The sequence below is a fragment of the Gobio gobio genome, assembly GCF_949357685.1.
Source record: "Gobio gobio genome assembly, chromosome: 4".
In the NCBI taxonomy this organism is placed as follows: Eukaryota; Metazoa; Chordata; class Actinopteri; order Cypriniformes; family Gobionidae; genus Gobio; species Gobio gobio.
In genome coordinates this window covers 2,231,965-2,252,496 of record NC_137100.1, presented here as the reverse complement: position 1 = coordinate 2,252,496, position 20,532 = coordinate 2,231,965, and the positions used below count along the sequence as shown (strand labels likewise).

Sequence of the window (20,532 nt, the reverse complement as noted above, 5' to 3'; positions counted from 1 at the left end):
AAATCAAGTCATTCGCACCACCTCATTCACGCAAATCGAGTCATTCGCATCACCTCATTCGCGCAAATCGAGTCATTCGCACCACCTCATTCGCGCAAATCGACTCATTCGCACCACCTCATTCGCGCGAATCGCGTCATTCGCACCACCTCATTCGCGCAAAACGCGTCATTCGCACCACCTCATTCGCGAATGCTGCGCCGTTCGCGCCACCTCATTCGCGCAAACCACGTCGTTTGCGCCATCTCATTCACGCAGACCGCGTCGTTCGCGCCACCTCATTTGCGCGAATCGCATCATTCCCGCAAATAGCGTCATTCACACCACCTCATTCGTGCAAATCGAGTCATTCGCACCACCTCATTCGCGTGAATCGCATCATTCGCACCACGTCATTCGCGAACGATGCGTCCTTTTGCGCCACCTCATTCGCGCAAATCGTGTCATTCGCACCACCTCATTCACGCAAATCGACTCATTCGCACCACCTCATTCGCACAAATCGTGTCATTCGCACCACCTCATTCACGCAAATCGAGTCATTCGCACCACCTCATTCACGCAAATCGAGTCATTCGCATCACCTCATTCGCGCAAATCGAGTCATTCGCACCACCTAATTCGCGCAAATCGACTCATTCGCACCACCTCAGTCGCGCAAATCGCGTCATTCGCACCACCTCATTCGCGAATGCTGCGCCGTTCACGCCACCTCATTCGCGCAAACCACGTCGTTTGCGCCATATCATTCACGCAGACCGCGTCGTTCGCGCCACCTCATTTGCGCGAATCGCATCATTCCCGCGAATAGCGTCATTCACACCACCTCATTCGTGCAAATCGAGTCATTCGCACCACCTCATTCGCGTGAATCGAGTCATTCGCACCACCTCATTCGCGTGAATCGCGTCATTCACGCCACCTAATTCGCGCAAATCGCATCATTCGCACCACGTCATTCGCGAACGATGCGTCCTTCGCGCCACCTCATTCGCGCAGACCACGTTGTTCGCTCCAGAGAGCTACTGTCATCCAGACGGAGCGGTGGATGAAGGACTGATCCGGGCGGGATGAGGATTCCTCATGCATTTAAACATCTTTAGTTTCTGCATTAAAATACTGCCACTCAGACCAAAAACACAGTTCTTTTATTCATCAAGGGCGCGTTAAATTGATCAAAAGTTACAGTTAATACATTTATTATTCTATTTCAGTTCTTTAGAACGTTCTTTTCATATAATAATAACTGTTTTACTGTATTTTTAATCACATAAATAGTGTAATTTGCGCCACCTCATTTGTGCGAATCGCGTCATTAACGGCACCTCATTCGCGCAAATCGAGTCATTCGCACCACGTCATTCGCGCGAATCGCGTCATTCGCACCACCTCATTCGTGCAAATCGAGTCATTCGCACCACCTCATTCGCGCAAATCGCATCATTCGCACCACGTCATTCGCGAACGACGCGTCCTTCGCACCACCTCATTCGCGCAAATCGACTCATTTGCACCACCTCATTCGCGCAAATAGCATCATTCGCACAACCTCATTTGCGGCACCTCATTCACGAATGCTGCGGCGTTCACGCCACCTCATTCGCGCAAACCACGTCGTTTGCGCCACCTCATTTGCACGAATCACATCATTTGCGCGAATCACATCATTTGCGCGAATAGCGTCATTCGCACCACCTCATTCGCGCAAATCGCATCACTCGCACCACCTCATTTGCGGCACCTCATTCACGAATGCTGCGCCGTTCACGCCACCTCATTCACGCAGACCGTGTCGTTCGCGCCACCTCATTTGCGCGAATCGCATCATTCGCATCACCTCATTCGCGCAAATCGCGTCATTCGCACCACCTCATTCGCACAAATCGAGTCATTCGCACCAATCGCATCATTCGCGCCACCTCATTCGCACAAATCGAGTCATTCGCACCACCTCATTCGCGCAAACCACGTCGTTTGCGCCACCTCATTTGCACGAATCGCATCATTCGCACGAATAGCGTCATTCGCACCACCTCATTCGCGCAAATCGCATCATTCGCACCACCACATTTGTGTCACCTCATTCACGAATGCTGCGCCGTTCGCGCCACCTCATTCACGCAGACCGTGTCGTTCGCGCCACCTCATTTGCGCGAATCGCATCATTCGCGCGAATAGCGTCATTCGCACCACCTCATTCGCGCAAATCGAGTCATTCGCACCACCTCATTCGTGCAAATCGAGTCATTCGCACCACCTCATTCGCGCAAATCGCATCATTCGCACCCCGTCATTCGCGAACGACGCGTCCTTCGCGCCACCTCATTCGCGCAGACCACGTCGTTCGCTCCAGAGAGCCACTGTCATCCAGACGGAGCGCCGGAGGAAGGACTGATCCGGGCGGGATGAGGATTCCTCATGCTTTTAATCATCTTTAGTTTCTGCATTCAAATACTGCCACTCAGACCAAAAACACAGTTCTTTTATTCATCAAGGGCGCGTTAAATTGATCAAAAGTTACAGTTGATACATTTATTATTCTATTTCAGTTCTTTAGAACGTTCTTTTCATATAATAATAATCGTAAATGTTTCAGATCCTCATATGAGAGTGTTTAGTGAAGGGTGACACTGAAGACTGGAGTAATGATGATAAATTCAGCTTTGATCACAGAATATAAATTACACTTTACTATATATTCACATATAAAACAGCTGATCTACACTGGAATAATATTTCACTGTTTTACTGTATTTTTAATCACATAAATCATGTGCCACCTCATTCGCGCAAATCGTATCATTCATGGCGCCTCATTCGCACAAATCGCGTCATTCGTGCAAATCGCGTCATTCACGCAAATCGTATCATTCATGGCGCCTCATTCGCGCAAATCGCGTCATTCACGCCACCTCATTCACGCAAATCGTGTCATCCGCGCCACCTCGTTCGCGCAAATCGCGTCATTCATGCAAATCATATCATTCATGGCGCCTCATTCGCGCAAATCGCGTCATTCACGCCACCTCATTCGCGCAAATCGTGTCATCCGCGCCACCTCATTTGCGCAAATCGTATCATTCATGGCGCCTCATTTGTGCAAATCGCGTCATTCACGCCACCTCATTTGCGCAAATCGTGTCATCCGCGCAACCTCATTTGCGCAAATCGCGTCATTCACGCAAATCGCGTCATTCACGCCACCTCATTCGCGCAACTCGTGTCATTCGCGCCACCTCATTTGCGCAAATCGCGTCATTCACGCAAAACGTATCATTCATGGCGCCTCATTCGTGCAAATCGTGTAATTCGCGGCACCTCATTCGCGCAAATCGAGTAATTTGCGCCACCTCATTCCACCTCATTTTATTTTTTATTAATATTTTGAACTAGCTTTTTTTTTTGTATTTTTAACTTTTTTAAGGTTTACTATATATTTTTTTTTTTTATGTCCAGTTTTCAGTTCATTGCCTCTCCTTTGTTATGCTAATTTTTTATCTTTGATCACAGGAATAAATGACACTTTACTATTTATTCACGTAGAAAACAGCTGATCTACACTGGAGGAATATTTCACTGATTTTACTGTATTTTATATAAAATAAACGCAGCTTTCTTTGAGCAGAAGAGACTAAAAAGAACAAATCTGAATGGAAAATAGAAAATTGGAAATTAATCCGTTTTAATAGTGAATATAATCTAGTATTATGGCACTAACAAGTGTAGTAAAAATAGAAAAAAAATCATAATTTAAGTTGTGTTAATGAGGGACTGTTATTTATATTATTATAGTTTTTATTAATATTTTGAATTTGCTTTTTTTTGTTTGTTTACTCCCAGTGTTTTCAGTTCATTGCCCCGTCTCGAATTGTTGTATAGTGTAAGTTTGTCATATAATATTTGTCTTCAGCTTTATGTAAGTGTGGCGTGACCCTCCAGCTGGAGTCATTAAGCCCTTCACGTGTGTGTGGAGTGTGTGTGTGTGTGTGTGTGTGTGTGTTTGTGAGTCTTTTGAAGTGTTAAAGCTGCATTAACGCCACGCTCCTGAGCTCTTTCTGCCCGGGCAGGAGCGAGGAATGATAAGCCGTGTGTTACTTGTGTGTGTGTGTGAGGACGCCTGAAGGGCCCACCAGACATTTAACCTCACAACACACACACACACACACACACACATCTGAACTGTGTAAAAGAGGAGTGTAAACCGGGGCGCTTGTGTGGGCATAATCTGTGCTCCTCTGGCTTCATCTCTCCAGATCTTAATACCTGACGGTGTTAGAAGAGACTTTTATCTGATGCTTTAGCTCCTCAATCTCCTGCGCTAAATCCCTCCGAGTCTTAATGTATCAGATTGCCACTTTTCAGGACTTAAGCGAAGGGTAATTTGCTAAGTCTTGTTTTGGGCAGGAGTTACTGTGGCGTTCAGGGGTTTGGGCCCAGAGCCGGTTTTTCTGCCCCGAGGGACGGAGATTGTTTTACACACAAAACTCTGAGGAGTCAAAGAGCTTTTGTTTAATAAACGAGTCCCGGCTAGTCTGTTTTATTTAAGCCACATTAATATATATCAGATCCTTTTGCTGACCCGTCGAGGCATGGACTCCTCTAGACCCCTGAAGGTGTGCTGTGGGATCAGGCACCAAGATGTTAGCAGCAGATCCTTTAAGTCCTGTAAGTTGCGAGCCGGGGCCTCCATGGATTGGACTTGTTTGTTCAGCTCATCCCACAGATGCTCGATTGGATTGAGATCTGGGGAATTTGGACTCAAACTCGTTGTTGTGCTCCTCAAACCATTCCTGAAGCATTTGTGCTTCCTCAGACCAGGCCACCTTCTTCCAGTTCTGATGCTCACGGGCCACTGTTGGTGCTTTGGGCGGGGTCAGGGGTCAAGGGTCAGCATCCACAAACTGAGATCCTCTGTGTATTCTGACCCCTTTCTATCAGAACCAGCATTAAAGGGATAGTTCACCCAAAAATGAACGGCTCTACAATAACTTTATGAATCGGCGATAATAGTTTTTGTGCGCAAAAAAACCCTAAATAACGACTTATATAGTGATGACGATTTCAAAACACGGCCTCATGAAGCTTCGAAGCGTTATGAATCAGTGAGTCGATTCAGCAGTTTGAATCGCCAAATTTCAGCGGTTTGACGCGCGATCCGAATCATCATTCGACTCACTGATTCATAACGCTTTGAAGCTTCATGAGGCCGTGTTTTGAAATCGTCATCACTATATAAGTCGTTATTTTGGGTTTTTTTGCGCACAGAAACTATTCTCGTCTTCATAAAGTTATTGTAGAGCCGCTGTAGTGAGATGGACTTTGTAACTTTAGTCTTTAGTGTCTTTTAAGGGTCTTGAGAGTGTAAAGTTGAGCCAATGGAGGCCTTTCAGAGCATCAGATTTACACTAAAATATCTTCATTTGTGTCTGAAGATGAACGGAGGTCTGACGGGTGTCCAACCACATGAGGCTCAGTCATTAATCACACAATTTACATTTCTGGGTGAACTAACCCTTTAAGGCAGTTCTGAAGGCGAAAGGGGGTCAAACACAGTATTGGTGTGTGTTCCTAATAATCCTTTAGGTGAGTGTAGGTTGAAAGCCACATTAGTTGATTCTTTATAATCTGAATATATATTGGTGTGTGTTTTTCCTGGCCTGTCGACTCAATCTATCAGCAGTGTGTGTGTGTGTGTGTGTGTGTGTGTGTGTGTGTGTGTGTGTGTGTGTGTGTGTGTGTGTGTGTGTGTGTGTGTGTGTGTGTGTGTGTGTGTGTGTGTGTAAAGCCTTGGTTCTGAAGAATAACCGTGTGTCCGCTCATCATCTCCGCTCCTGATGGTGTGTGACCCTCCAGACGTCTGAGTGAAAGCTTCATTTCTGTGTGTCAGACTCCGAGCGGGGAAATTGTAGGGTAGAGCCGACCTGACCGCTGGATCCTGACAGAGGACGATTGTTGCCTTTCCCGGTTCTATTATCATTCATCCTGCTGTCAATGTGCCCATCATGGGGATTTGGATTTCATTGGGGATGTCCAGCCTGCATCCTCTCTCTATCTGTCCATTAAACATACAGGGTTTCCGTGGGTCTTAAAAAAGGCTTCATTTGTTTTTTAAGGCCTTAAAGGAACACCCCACTATTTTTAAATAAACAAAGCTGCGTTTATTTAATCAAGCTCCAAAAACAGCTCGTTTTGATATTGCGGGATCTGTGATGTCACACAGGCAAACACATTTGCATATGCCCGCCTCCAGAGCAAGACATCGACCAATAGTTACACATCATCACACCATAGGCTCCGCCCAGCACACGCAAAGAGACTCAGTAACACACTGCGGTAGAAATTAACAATGTGAGTTTTTATATTTATAACGTATGATAGTCAAGTCAAGTCAACTTTATTTATATAGCGCTTTTAACAATGTAGATTGTTTCAAAGCAGCTTTACAGTGTTAAACAGGAAAATAATGCAGCATAATTTTATTCAGCTGTATAGCCGTTCTGGAGAAAACGCTGATGTCATCAGTTCATTTCAATTATCATACAGTGACAGTGTGGGCTTTAGATCAATAATTCGATCAGTGATTTAGTTTAAATGGTTAATTTAGTTTATTAATTAGATTTATTTCGATGTTTAGTTGAAAAATGTAGTGATACAGTAAAGCAACATCACACGACCAAGAGTTATCCTGAATACCGTCACATGTGACTGATTTCATACAACAGTTCAAGTAGTTAATATTAAGTCGCTTACATTTTAGACACAAGTTTTTGTTCTATTTCAGCAGCGGAGTTCCAAATAAAGATGGAAGCAACACTCGACTGCGTTTCATTGCTGAATGATTCAGCGATTGAACGAATCGGTTGAGTCTAAGATTCAATGACTCGTTCGTAAACAACTGCCTAGTTCTTAAATTAATCAGCCGATTCATCAGCACATTTTTTTTTTCAATATTTGTACGCACTGGAAAAACTCACGAAAAAATCTCTGTTCGTACGCACATGAATTTGTTCTTAACCTCGTTCTGATGTTAGTGAATTAGGAGTTTTCTAAATGAGCGTCCGCTTGCATGAGGTTAGTCATTTCCATAAAACACACCCAACCATCTCCAAATAAGGGCTTTCCACCCAACCCATCTCCATATAAGGGCAACCATCTCCAAATAAGGGCTTTCCACCCAACCCATCTCCATATAAGGGCTTTCCACCCAACCCATCTCCATATAAGGGCTTTCCACCCAACCCATCTCCATATAAGGGCTTTCCACCCAACCCATCTCCATATAAGGGCTTTCCACCCAACCCATCTCCATATAAGGGCAACCATCTCCATATAAGGGCTTTCCACCCAACCCATCTCCAAATAAGGGCTTTCCACCCAACCCATCTCCAAATAAGGGCTTTCCACCCAACCCATCTCCATATAAGGGCTTTCCACCCAACCCATCTCCAAATAAGGGCTTTCCACCCAACCCATCTCCATATAAGGGCAACCATCTCCAAATAAGGGCTTTCCACCCAACCCATCTCCATATAAGGGCTTTCCACCCAACCCATCTCCATATAAGGGCTTTCCACCCAACCCATCTCCATATAAGGGCTTTCCACCCAACCCATCTCCATATAAGGGCAACCATCTCCATATAAGGGCTTTCCACCCAAACCATCTCCATATAAGGGCTTTCCACCCAACCCATCTCCATATAAGGGCAACCATCTCCATATAAGGGCTTTCCACCCAACCCATCTCCATATAAGGGCAACCATCTCCATATAAGGGCTTTCCACCCAACCCATCTCCATATAAGGGCTTTCCGCACGTGCAAACACGCCCACACATCTCCAAATAAGGGCTTTTGGGTCGTTTTAACCTAGCAATTGGGTTGTTTTAACCCAGTGAATGGGTCGTTTTAACCCAGCGATTGGGTTGTTTTAACCCAGCAATTGGGTCGTTTTAACCCAGCGGTTGGGTTGTTTTTAACCCAGCAAGCAATTGGGTTGTTTTAACCCAGTGAATGGGTTGTTTTAACCCAGCGGTTGGGTCATTTTAACCCAGCGGTTGGTTTGTTTTAACCCAGTAATTGGGTTGTTTTAACCCAGTGAATGGGTCGTTTTAACCCAGCGGTTGGGTTAAATGTTTGCTTAAAATAACCCAATTGCTGGGTTAGTCTGTCAATGGAGGACAGAAATCTTTCCATTTCATTACAAATCTCTTCATTGACAAAGGCGAGTCACATTTAATCCGACCATCAAAGCAGAATAAACTACACTCTAAAATATGCTGGGTTAAAAACAACCCAAGTTGGGTTGAAAATGGATTAACCCAGCGATGGGGTTGTTTTAACCCAGCGGTTGGGTTAAATGTTTGCTTAAAACAACCCAATTGCTGGGTTAGTCCATTTTCAACGCAACTTGGGTTGTTTTTAAACCAGCATTTTTTAAAGTGTATAAAACAAAAATAAGAGATTTCGTACGGCCCTAAAATAAATTGCACGCACTGCAAAAAATAAGGATTTAGCTCAAAACATCCTTAAATCAAGACGCATTTAGTCTTGTTTTCTGAGAAAAAAGAAAAAATGAAGTGATTTTATGCTTAAAACAAGAACAAATATCTGTCATTGGTTATGAAAATGATTTGCATTTGAATCAAGTGGATTTTTATGAACACATCGGCAGATATTTGTTCTCTTCAAGCAATCAAACTTTCAGCTATTAATGTCAAACGAAATTGTATTGAAGTGTCTCTTACACAGCTGATTGTGAGAACATATTGACGTGTTGTCAAGCTCTTAAATGTGCCTTCGCAGACACAAGAGAAGAAGCTCATGTTGTTGTTCCCGTCAGGAATCTACGAAACCCCCGGAGGAACCATCCTGCTCCACGCTCATCTGGACATCGAGACCTTCACGATGGACCGCGAGGTTCGGAAGATCAAGCAGAGTCTGGGCATCAAGTTCTCGGAGCTCATCTATAACGGTGTGTGTGTGTGTGTGTGTGTCTCAGGTGTCTTAATCTGTGTGTTGTGAGCAGCAGGTTTCCCTCTGCTCCTCCTCTCTCATAATAGGATTTGTCCCATTAGAGGCTGATTACCGAGGCCGTGTGATTAGGGCCGGCGAGGGCCCGTCCCTCAGAGGTGTGAGCAGCAGGACGCTCGCCGCAGATTAAACTCATTAGACTCTTACACTGAGCCGGTTCAGTCCACGTCCCACAGAGAGACGGGCTGCTTCACACACCTGTGCGCTGAACACATCACAGCCCACGGGCTTTGGCTTCGGACAGCAGCTCTTCCTCCTCCTCTGTGTTTCTGTCTTAAAGGGATAGTTCACCCAAAAACCATACGTTAATGTTTATCTGCTCACCCCCGGGGCATCCAAGATGTAGGTGTGTTTGTTTCTGCAGTTGAAAAGAAATTAAGGTTTTTGATGAAAACAGTCTCCATATAATGGACTTCAATGGGCTCCAAACGGTTCAAGGTCCAAATGACAGTTTCAGTGCAGCTTTAAACGACCCCAGATGATGAATAAGGGTCTGATCTAGACAAACCATCAGTTTCTGAGAGAAACCCAGCAGTATTTATGCTATTATTTTACCTCTTTTCAGAGGAGCGTGATCATCTCTGAGCTCAGACATAACTTCCGCTAAGTGAGGTCAAATTAGATCGTGGTCATAGATATATCGATCACAGATTCCTCATTCTACTGATCCGTGCAGTCGCTAATGAGGCATCTACGTATACATCTATGACCACGATCGAATTTTACCTCACTTGGCGGAAGTTATGGCGGAGCTCAGAGATGATCACGCTCGTACAGTACAGTGATTCAGTACAGTGATTCAGTACAGTGACTCAGTGCAGTGATTCAGTACAGTGACTCAGTACAGTGATTCAGTACAGTGACTCAGTGCAGTGATTCAGTACAGTGACTCAGTACAGTGATTCAGTGCAGTGACTCAGTGCAGTGACTCAGTTCAGTGACTCAGTGCAGTGACTCAGTGCAGTGACTCAGTGCAGTGACTCAGTGCAGTGAATCAGTGCAGTGACTCAGTGCAGTGAATCAGTGCAGTGACTCAGTGCAGTGACTCAGTGAAGTGACTCAGTGCAGTGACTCAGTGCAGTGACTCAGTACAGTGACTCAGTGCAGTGACTCAGTACAGTGATTCAGTGCAGTGACTCAGTACAGTGATTCAGTGCAGTGACTCAATGCAGTGATTCAGTGCAGTGACTCAGTGCAGTGACTCAGTACAGGGATTCAGTACAGTGACTCAGTACAGTGATTCAGTGCAGTGACTCAGTGCAGTGATTCAGTACAGTGACTCAGTACAGTGATTCAGTGCAGTGACTCAGTACAGTGATTCAGTGCAGTGACTCAGTACAGTGATTCAGTGCAGTGACTCAGTACAGTGATTCAGTGCAGTGACTCAGTACAGGGACTCAGTACAGGGACTCAGTACAGTGACTCAGTACAGTGACTCAGTACAGGGACTCAGTACAGTGACTCAGTGCAGTGATTCAGTGCAGTGACTCAGTACAGGGATTCAGTACAGTGACTCAGTACAGTGATTCAGTGCAGTGACTCAGTGCAGTGACTCAGTACAGGGACTCAGTACAGTGACTCAGTACAGTGACTCAGTACAGTGATTCAGTGCAGTGACTCAGTACAGTGATTCAGTGCAGTGATTCAGTGCAGTGACTCAGTACAGGGATTCAGTACAGTGACTCAGTACAGTGATTCAGTGCAGTGACTCAGTGCAGTGATTCAGTACAGTGACTCAGTACAGTGATTCAGTGCAGTGACTCAGTACAGTGATTCAGTGCAGTGACTCAGTACAGTGATTCAGTGCAGTGACTCAGTACAGTGATTCAGTGCAGTGACTCAGTGCAGTGACTCAGTACAGGGACTCAGTACAGTGACTCAGTACAGGGACTCAGTACAGTGATTCAGTGCAGTGACTCAGTACAGTGATTCAGTGCAGTGATTCAGTGCAGTGACTCAGTACAGTGATTCAGTGCAGTGACTCAGTACAGGGACTCAGTACAGTGATTCAGTGCAGTGACTCAGTACAGTGATTCAGTGCAGTGACTCAGTACAGTGATTCAGTGCAGTGACTCAGTGCAGTGATTCAGTGCAGTGACTCAGTACAGTGATTCAGTGCAGTGACTCAGTGCAGTGACTCAGTACAGGGACTCAGTACAGTGACTCAGTACAGTGATTCAGTGCAGTGACTCAGTTCAGTGACTCAGTTCAGTGACTCAGTACAGTGACTCAGTGCAATGACTCAGTTCAGTTAGGTTAGGTATATGTATTGCTAACATGGTCTTGTTCATTCCTCTGTGAGCCACTAGTTAAAGGAACCCCTGTGGTGTGTGTGTGTGGTGTGTGTGTGTGTGTGTGTGTGTGAGAGTGTGACTGAAGTGCTGTCCTTCTGTCTCCGCTCAGGGTTCTGGTACAGTCCGGAGTGTGAGTTCGTCCGTCACTGTGTGGATAAATCTCAGGAGAATGTGGAGGGAAGCGTGCAGCTGTCCGTCTTCAAAGGCCAGGTGTACATCCTGGGCCGAGAATCGCCCAAATCCCTGTACAACGAGGAGCTGGTCAGGTAAAACTCAACATCTGCCTCCTCAACATCTGCATTCAGTCTGATGAACAGATCATCAATCATGTCAAATCAAAATACAGAAATGAGGCTGCACGATAACCAGAAGCGTATTGATCGCAATTATCAAATCAAAGGCTGTGATTTTATTAAATACATTACATAAATATATTATATTCACTATGAAATAGTATAATATACTATATACACTGCAACTCGATTACAGTAAATATGATACTGTAAACAATTTACGCCGTTTTGTGAACGAAAATTTACGCCAAAATAAAAGCATGAGGATCTGAAATTAAATTAAAAGTGAATGATTTAAGACATAAATATTAGTTGTGTAACTTAACATTTTTTATTTTAAAGTGCAATTGTAATTTACAACTGTGATATATTTCTGTCTTCATTTTTATAGTTAATCATCATAATAATAATAATGTTTAGAATTTTTTTATTCTATAAAAATATTATATAAAACTATATAATAAGAAGAATAATTGTTATTAATGTTATTATACTCAATTTTTATAGTTAATAATAATAATGATTTTTATGATTTTTTTTATTCTATAAAAATATTATATTGGCCCTTTATATAAAGGTATATAATAGTAATAATTATTATTAATGTTATTAGTCTTAATTCAGAAAGTTTATAATAATAATTATAATTGATGATTTTTTTATTCTATAAAAATATTATATATTATATAAAATTATGTAATAATAATAATTATTACAATAATTATTATTATTAATGGTAATAGTCTTAATTTTTATAGTTAAAAATAATAATAATTTATTTTTAATTAAATAAAAACAAAATATTATATACAATTATTTACTAATTATTATTAATGTTATTATTCTTAATTTTTTATAGTTTATAATAATTATAATTTGTATTTTCTATTGTATAAAAATATTATATATTAAATAAAATTATATAATAACTATTATTAATGTTATTTTATAGCTAATAATAATAATAATTCATGTTATATTATATAAAAATTGTATTATATATACAATTATTTAATAACTATAATTATTATACATTTTATTAGTCTTTATTTTTATAGGTAATAATAATTATAATAATTTTTTTTAATAAAAAATATTATATAAAATTATATAATAATAAAAATTAAACACCAGTGTGAGAGACTATTACAACTAAAATAAAATAAACTATAATACTAAACATATGATCATCAGAGAACCGTGAACATGCGAATAAAATATTGAAATATTAGCGTGAATAAACATTTTCTGCAGTAAAAGAGAAAGTTTTAGTTTAGTTTATAATGACGTGGACAGTCCCTTTTTTATCAAAAGAGCAGCTTTAGCCTCGGCTAATTTCCAGCTGTAGTCAGTTGTTAGGCATACATCAAGTAAAATAAATTACAATTATATTAAGCAAGTCTAGGCTAAGCAAGAGGGTGTAAGACGTACAAATGTGTGACACACACACACACACACACACTTGAGGCAAGCACAAACAAACAAGCACCAATTGCAAAGACATAAAAGCAGTTCATGCATTAAAACAGTACAAATTTCGCATACAAAATAATCCTACAAAGGCCACATTGAGACACAAGACCTAACATTGAGGCAGGCAACAAACAAACATGTTCATCACAAACACATCTGTCAGATTAATGTGTGCAGTTATAATTGTCGGACGGCCAGTTTTTAAAGGGTTAGTTCACCCAAAAATGTAAATTGTGTGATTAATGACTGAGCCTCATGTGGTTGGACACCCGTCAGACCTCCGTTCATCTTCAGACACAAATGAAGATATTTTAGTGTAAATCTGATGCTCTGAAAGGCCTCCATTGGCTCAACTTTACACTCTCAAGACCCTTAAAAGACACTAAAGACTAAAGTTACAAAGTCCATCTCACTACAGCGGCTCTACAATAACTTTATGAAGACGAGAATAGTTTCTGTGCGCAAAAAAACCCTAAATAACGACTAATATAGTGATGACGATTTCAAAACACGACATCATGAAGCTTCGAAGCGTTATGAATCAGTGAGTCGATTCAGCGGTTTGAAGCGTTATGAGTCAGTGAGTTGATTCAGCGGTTTGAAGCGTTATGAATCAGTGAGTCGAATCATGATTCGGATCGCGTGTCAAACCGCCAAACTGCTGAAATTTGGCGATCCAAACTGCTGAATCGACTCGCTGATTCATAACGCTCCAAACTGCTGAATCGACTCGCTGATTCATAACGCTCCAAACTGCTGAATCGACTCGCTGATTCATAACGCTTCAAACTGCTGAATCGACTCACTGATTCATAACGCTCCAAACTGCTGAATCGACTCACTGATTCATAACGTTCCAAACTGCTGAATCGACTCACTGATTCATAACGCTTCAAACTGCTGATTAGACTCACTGATTCATAACGCTCCAAACTGCTGAATCGACTCACTGATTCATAACGCTCCAAACTGCTGATTAGACTCACTGATTCATAACGCTTCAAACTGCTGAATCGACTCACTGATTCATAACGCTTCAAACCGCTGATTAGACTCACTGATTCATAACGCTTCAAACTGCTGATTAGACTCACTGATTCATAACGCTTCAAACTGCTGAATCGACTCACTGATTCATAACGCTCCAAACTGCTGAATCGACTCGCTGATTCATAACGCTTCAAACTGCTGAATCGACTCACTGATTCATAACGCTTCAAACTCCTGATTAAACTCACTGATTCATAACACTTCAAACCGCTGATTCGACTCACTGATTCATAACGCTTCAAACCGCTGATTAGACTCACTGATTCATAACGCTTCAAACTGCTGATTAGACTCACTGATTCATAACGCTTCAAACCGCTGATTAGACTCACTGATTCATAACGCTTCAAACTGCTGATTAGACTCACTGATTCATAACGCTTCAAACCGCTGATTAGACTCACTGATTCATAACGCTTCAAACCGCTGATTCGACTCACTGATTCATAACGCTTCAAACCGCTGATTAGACTCACTGATTCATAACGCTTCAAACTGCTGATTAGACTCACTGATTCATAACGCTTCAAACCGCTGATTAGACTCACTGATTCATAACGCTTCAAACTGCTGATTAGACTCACTGATTCATAACGCTTCAAACCGCTGATTAGACTCACTGATTCATAACGCTTCAAACTGCTGATTAGACTCACTGATTCATAACGCTTCAAACCGCTGATTAGACTCACTGATTCATAACGCTTCAAACTGCTGATTAGACTCACTGATTCATAACGCTTCAAACCGCTGATTAGACTCACTGATTCATAACGCTTCAAACTGCTGATTAGACTCACTGATTCATAACGCTTCAAACCGCTGATTAGACTCACTGATTCATAACGCTTCAAACTGCTGATTAGACTCACTGATTCATAACGCTCCAAACTGCTGATTAGACTCACTGATTCATAACGCTCCAAACTGCTGATTAGACCCACTGATTCATAACGCTTCGAACCGCTGATTAGACTCACTGATTCATAACGCTTCAAACTGCTGATTAGACTCACTGATTCATAACGCTCCAAACTGCTGATTAGACTCACTGATTCATAACGCTCCAAACTGCTGATTAGACTCACTGATTCATAACGCTCCAAACTGCTGATTAGACCCACTGATTCATAACGCTTCAAACCGCTGATTAGACTCACTGATTCATAACGCTCCAAACTGCTGATTAGACTCACTGATTCATAACGCTCCAAACTGCTGATTAGACCCACTGATTCATAACGCTTCAAACCGCTGATTAGACTCACTGATTCATAACGCTTCAAACTGCTGATTAGACTCACTGATTCATAACGCTCCAAACTGCTGATTAGACCCACTGATTCATAACGCTTCGAACCGCTGATTAGACTCACTGATTCATAACGCTTCGAACCGCTGATTAGACTCACTGATTCATAACGCTTCGAACCGCTGATTAGACTCACTGATTCATAACGCTTCAAACTGCTGATTAGACTCACTGATTCATAACGCTTCAAACCACTGAATCGACTCACTGATTCATAACGCTTCAAACTGCTGATTCGACTCACTGATTCATAACGCTTCACTGATTCATAACGCTTCAAACTGCTGATTAGACTCACTGATTCATAACGCTTCAAACTGCTGATTAGACTCACTGATTCATAACGCTCCAAACTGCTGATTAGACTCACTGATTCATAACGCTTCAAACTGCTGATTAGACTCACTGATTCATAACGCTTCAAACCGCTGATTAGACTCACTGATTCATAACGCTTCAAACTGCTGATTAGACTCACTGATTCATAACGCTTCAAACCGCTGATTAGACTCACTGATTCATAACGCTTCAAACTGCTGATTAGACTCACTGATTCATAACGCTTCAAACTGCTGATTAGACTCACTGATTCATAACGCTTCAAACTGCTGATTAGACTCACTGATTCATAACGCTTCAAACCGCTGATTAGACTCACTGATTCATAACGCTTCAAACTGCTGATTAGACTCACTGATTCATAACGCTCCAAACTGCTGATTAGACTCACTGATTCATAACGCTTCAAACCGCTGATTAGACTCACTGATTCATAACGCTTCAACCGTTGAATCGACTCACTGATTCATAACGCTTCAAACCACTGAATCAACTCACTGATTCATAACGCTTCAAACCGCTGATTAGACTCACTGATTCATAACGCTTCAAACTGCTGATTAGACTCACTGATTCATAACGCTTCAAACTGCTGATTAGACTCACTGATTCATAACGCTTCAAACTGCTGATTAGACTCACTGATTCATAACGCTTCAAACTGCTGATTAGACTCACTGATTCATAACGCTTCAAACCACTGAATCGACTCACTGATTCATAACGCTTCAAACCGCTGATTAGACTCACTGATTCATAACACTTCAAACCGCTGATTAGACTCACTGATTCATAACGCTTCGAACCGCTGATTCGACTCACTGATTCATAACGCTTCAAACCACTGAATCGACTCACTGATTCATAACGCTTCGAAGCTTCATGATGCCGTGTTTTGAAATCGTCATCTCTATATAAGTCGTTATTTAGGGTTTTTTCCGCACAAAAACTATTCTCGTCGATTCATAAAGTTATTGTAGAGCCGCTGTAGTGAGATGGACTTTGTAATGACGTAGGGTAAGTAATTAACGACAGAATTTTCATTTTTGGGTGAACTAACGCCCGTTTCACACATACTCCGTCTGCAGTGCGTATGCGGTGCAGGAGCAGCACGCGCTGTTGTGCTTTCATATATGCTGCGTTTGCAGCGCGCAACTGATCCGCGGTTGTATACCACAAACACAGCATTTATTCATTATTATTTTCATTTCAAATCCAAAAGTTGTTACTGAACATGGCTTGTCAGAATTGCAATTCTCTTTGTTTACACTTTCATAGATGTCACGTTTTAACGTAGTACATTTAAACAACGTTTTATTCAATTCATTACTTTATATTTATATAGCCTATATAACTTTATATAGCCTATAGCCTACTTTAGCTCACACAAGTGGCAAAACATTGAAATATAACTTATAGCCTATAAACATTTTAAATTAGAAACTTACAATAGAAACAGCCGACTCTCGTCTTCTCTTTCGTTTTTAAACCCTTTTAAAAGCAGGTCATAAAGACCTTTTTGTTTTTCCACCTCCAGGAACGTACGTGCTCTTCATTATTTCAATTTTTTTAACCTAAATGCCAGGTAAGGTGTCGTTTCCTTGCTTTACCCGAGAAAAAAAAGCCATGTGTTGACTTTGAAACAGAGTATATTTTAAATGACATACATCTGTGGTAAAATTACTAGATTTTCGTGTCAGTACATGTTTATTTTAAAGCGAACATTGTGCTGTCACTTTAATTCCGCAGTGCAGCACAGCAAAAAATAGACTCGGTACGGAAACGATCGCCGGACTGCTGCAGACGCAACGCACCTGGAACGGACTGACGGACAGCATCCGCGCGCAGTGTGAAAGCTGTAATCCGTTAACATGGGTACGGAAAAAAATACGCACCGCATACGCACTGCAAACGGAGTATGTGTGAAACGGGCGTAACCCTTTAAGGTGTGCAGTAAAGGAGGAATATATGTCTATATGTATGTCTTTTATTTGAATGGGCAATGAGTTCCAGTTTGGTGTAGCTGTGACAGGTTTGATCATAGTCAGATGATGATGTCACAGGAGCGTCTCTGGACACTGAGGTCATTGGGGTTTGACCCCTGTGTGTCCTGAGGGCAGGTCAGCTTGACCAAAGCGCCGCTAATGGCCTCTCAGAGTTTCATGCGTTTAAGTGTGGAAGCGTCGGGTTGGAAGGTCGGGCCCTTTCCTCGTCCCGCCACTTTAGCTCAAGGGGACAAAACGACCCTTGAAAGAAGCGCATTATGATGTTTACTTCCTGTCTCTATGAAGCCCCGCCTTCTGAGAAGCACACTGTGCTCTGATTGGTCGGCTGGAGCGGTGTGTTTTGATTGGTGTTCGGGAAATGCCCCGCCCCTTACCATAACTGACAGTTTCAACATATGACTAACTAACTCAAGCAGGCTCCGCCCCTTTATTCTACGCATGAATTATTATAATGAGGAATATTGTGGCGTGACGATTCCCGAAAGAAACTCAAAATGGAGGCGTTTCAGAATATTCAGATTCTGTTAAATAACTGAAGTTCAATATTTTAAAGTTTGAAAATGAAGAAATTAAGATAAATGTTAGTATTCTAATTTTAAATGTGCAATTTACAATCAAGTTTTTTTTTTGTTTTTTTTTGACAATTTTTCTTGCAATTGCTTTTTCTTTTCTTTTCCATTCTTGGTTATACTTTATTTTACAGTGTCTTTGTTACACATGTAGTTACCACACCGATCAAGCATAACATTATGACCAACTGAAGTGAGTTACACTGATGATCTGTTAGTGGGTGGGGTATATTCGGCAGCAAGTGAACATGTTGTCCTCAGAGTTGATGTGCTAGAAGCAGGAGAAATGGCCAAGCGTAAGGATTTGAGCGAGTGTGACAAATTCTCAATCCAATCGAGCATCTGTGGGATGTCCTGAACAAACAAGTGGCCTCACCTCGCAACTTACAGGACTTAAAGGATCTGCTGCTAACATCTTAGTGCCAGATCCCACAGGTCCAGATACAGTGAAGCTTTGGCATTGAGTTAATTATGTTTAAAATCAGCGTGCATGGATTGTTTCACTGATGCATGCTGGACCTCGGCGTCTCATAATTACACGACTTTGGGAACAGAATAGTACGTTTATGATAATGTGAGAGTGTTATTAACACAGCGGTTTCCTCCCACAACGCATCGATCCGCGAGAAATGTCACAATGTTGTCCTGCGGCGATTACACCGATACAGATGTCATATCAGAATGATTTCTGAAGTCTATTATGTTGTATATGATGGAAATCTTTCTATTTTTCGGCTATTGTTCCCACATGCTGCATTGATCTGGTGTAATGTTATGAAACGGCTTTGTGTTTAACAGTATGGACGTGCAGGGCGACTACGACCCCTGCGACGCCTCTGGATTCATCAAGATCAATGCGGTCAGGTCAGTGAGACAGCTCTGAGTGTTTCTGAGCTCCTGTCTCTCTTCAGGGTGTGTGACCGCCGCTCTTCTTCTGTGTTTCAGGCTGAGGGAACACAACCGTCTGCAGGGAGCCGCTCACAAGAAGCTCTGATTTGTGTGTTATGTGTAACTGTCGCACTCTTTTATCTGATTAAAACACACTAAACAAGTCCTTATCAGTTCATTCACATGATGTATGGATGGGGATGAGTGATGATTATACTACGGTTGAATGCTTGGATCTGATTGGCTGTCGAACGTTCTAAGGTGTGCGATTGTTTTCAGGGAAACGCACGGCAAAAGTAGTTCCGGCTGGTCTTGACCGCATTACAGCTCCATATCACTCCGCCAAATGAAAGTCTTTACAACAGCAAAAGAACCAAAACCCACATTGACCCAAGACATATACTGTAGTAAACAATAGGATAAAAACCACCAATTATTTCCCACAAAATTACATTTAATTATGTACGAAACGGAAACGCATATACTCTCTTCCTCCCGCAACATTTCACTTTCTCTCTCTAATAACTCACTGCATTAATAACTGCATTCATAACTGCATTATCAGTGGCTCAAGCCTCCATTACTAGCTCTAAAATGAGGTTTTGGAAATAGCAACGAAGGCTCGGGCTTGGATGCGTAAGAAATTAGTTCCACACACAAGAGCATTTTAAAGACAAAACATGACAAATGTCTTGAAATAAATCATCTGAACAATGTTTTGAGGTGTGGTGACCGTAGTATAAGCAGAATAATTTACTAATTATAAAATAATCGAATTATTTTCGAATAATTCAACGGCCCGTCGTCAATTATTCCTGACTTATTGTGTAACAGGGAATGTTCTCAGAACTCAAAACGTTCTTCCAGTTACATTAATATAGCGCAACGGAAGTAAAAACTTTTAATGATAACTTAGAAACGTTTCAAAACAGACCTACTGTGAGCTATGAGGTTGTGTTAGCTTCAGCCTGCATTGTAAACAGTCGTGTTATAATTAAACTACATTACCCATGATGCTGTGCAGAAAACACACCAATCAGAGAGTCAGAAAAAGCTAAATGCGCCAAGAGATCTCGTTAGCTCCGCCCACTCCCATGAAGCTCTCTATACACTCTCAAAATACTTAAAGTCGCCCTGTAGTCAATCATTTTATCCCTTAAAAATCACCTTCGATCACCAAAATGAAGTTTTTCCCAAAAATGAGTTTTTTTTCATGCCTTAAAATAGCTTGAATGTAATTCTACACCCTTGCTTCATGAATATGCTAATTAGCCCCG

The 20,532-nt window shown here is 41.9% G+C and overlaps 1 protein-coding gene across 2 annotated transcripts in view; it reads left to right on the top strand.

Annotated features, from left to right (window-relative positions):
• Positions 1 to 19,420, top strand: part of ass1 (argininosuccinate synthase 1) — an 81,516-nt gene extending 62,096 nt beyond the window's left edge. Inside the window, exons 12-16 of one of the 2 annotated variants that reach the window (XM_079815398.1) lie at positions 8,841 to 8,972; positions 9,076 to 9,129; positions 11,435 to 11,591; positions 19,166 to 19,231; positions 19,313 to 19,412. In XM_079815398.1, the coding sequence (XP_079671524.1) occupies positions 8,841 to 8,972; positions 9,076 to 9,129; positions 11,435 to 11,591; positions 19,166 to 19,231; positions 19,313 to 19,361 (458 nt within the window). In that variant the 3' untranslated portion in view covers positions 19,362 to 19,412. Of the gene's footprint in view, positions 1 to 8,840; positions 8,973 to 9,075; positions 9,130 to 11,434; positions 11,592 to 19,165; positions 19,232 to 19,312 lie in introns of both variants that reach the window. The other variant, XM_079815399.1, reaches the window with a different exon arrangement.
• The last annotated feature ends 1,112 nt before the right edge of the window (positions 19,421 to 20,532 follow it).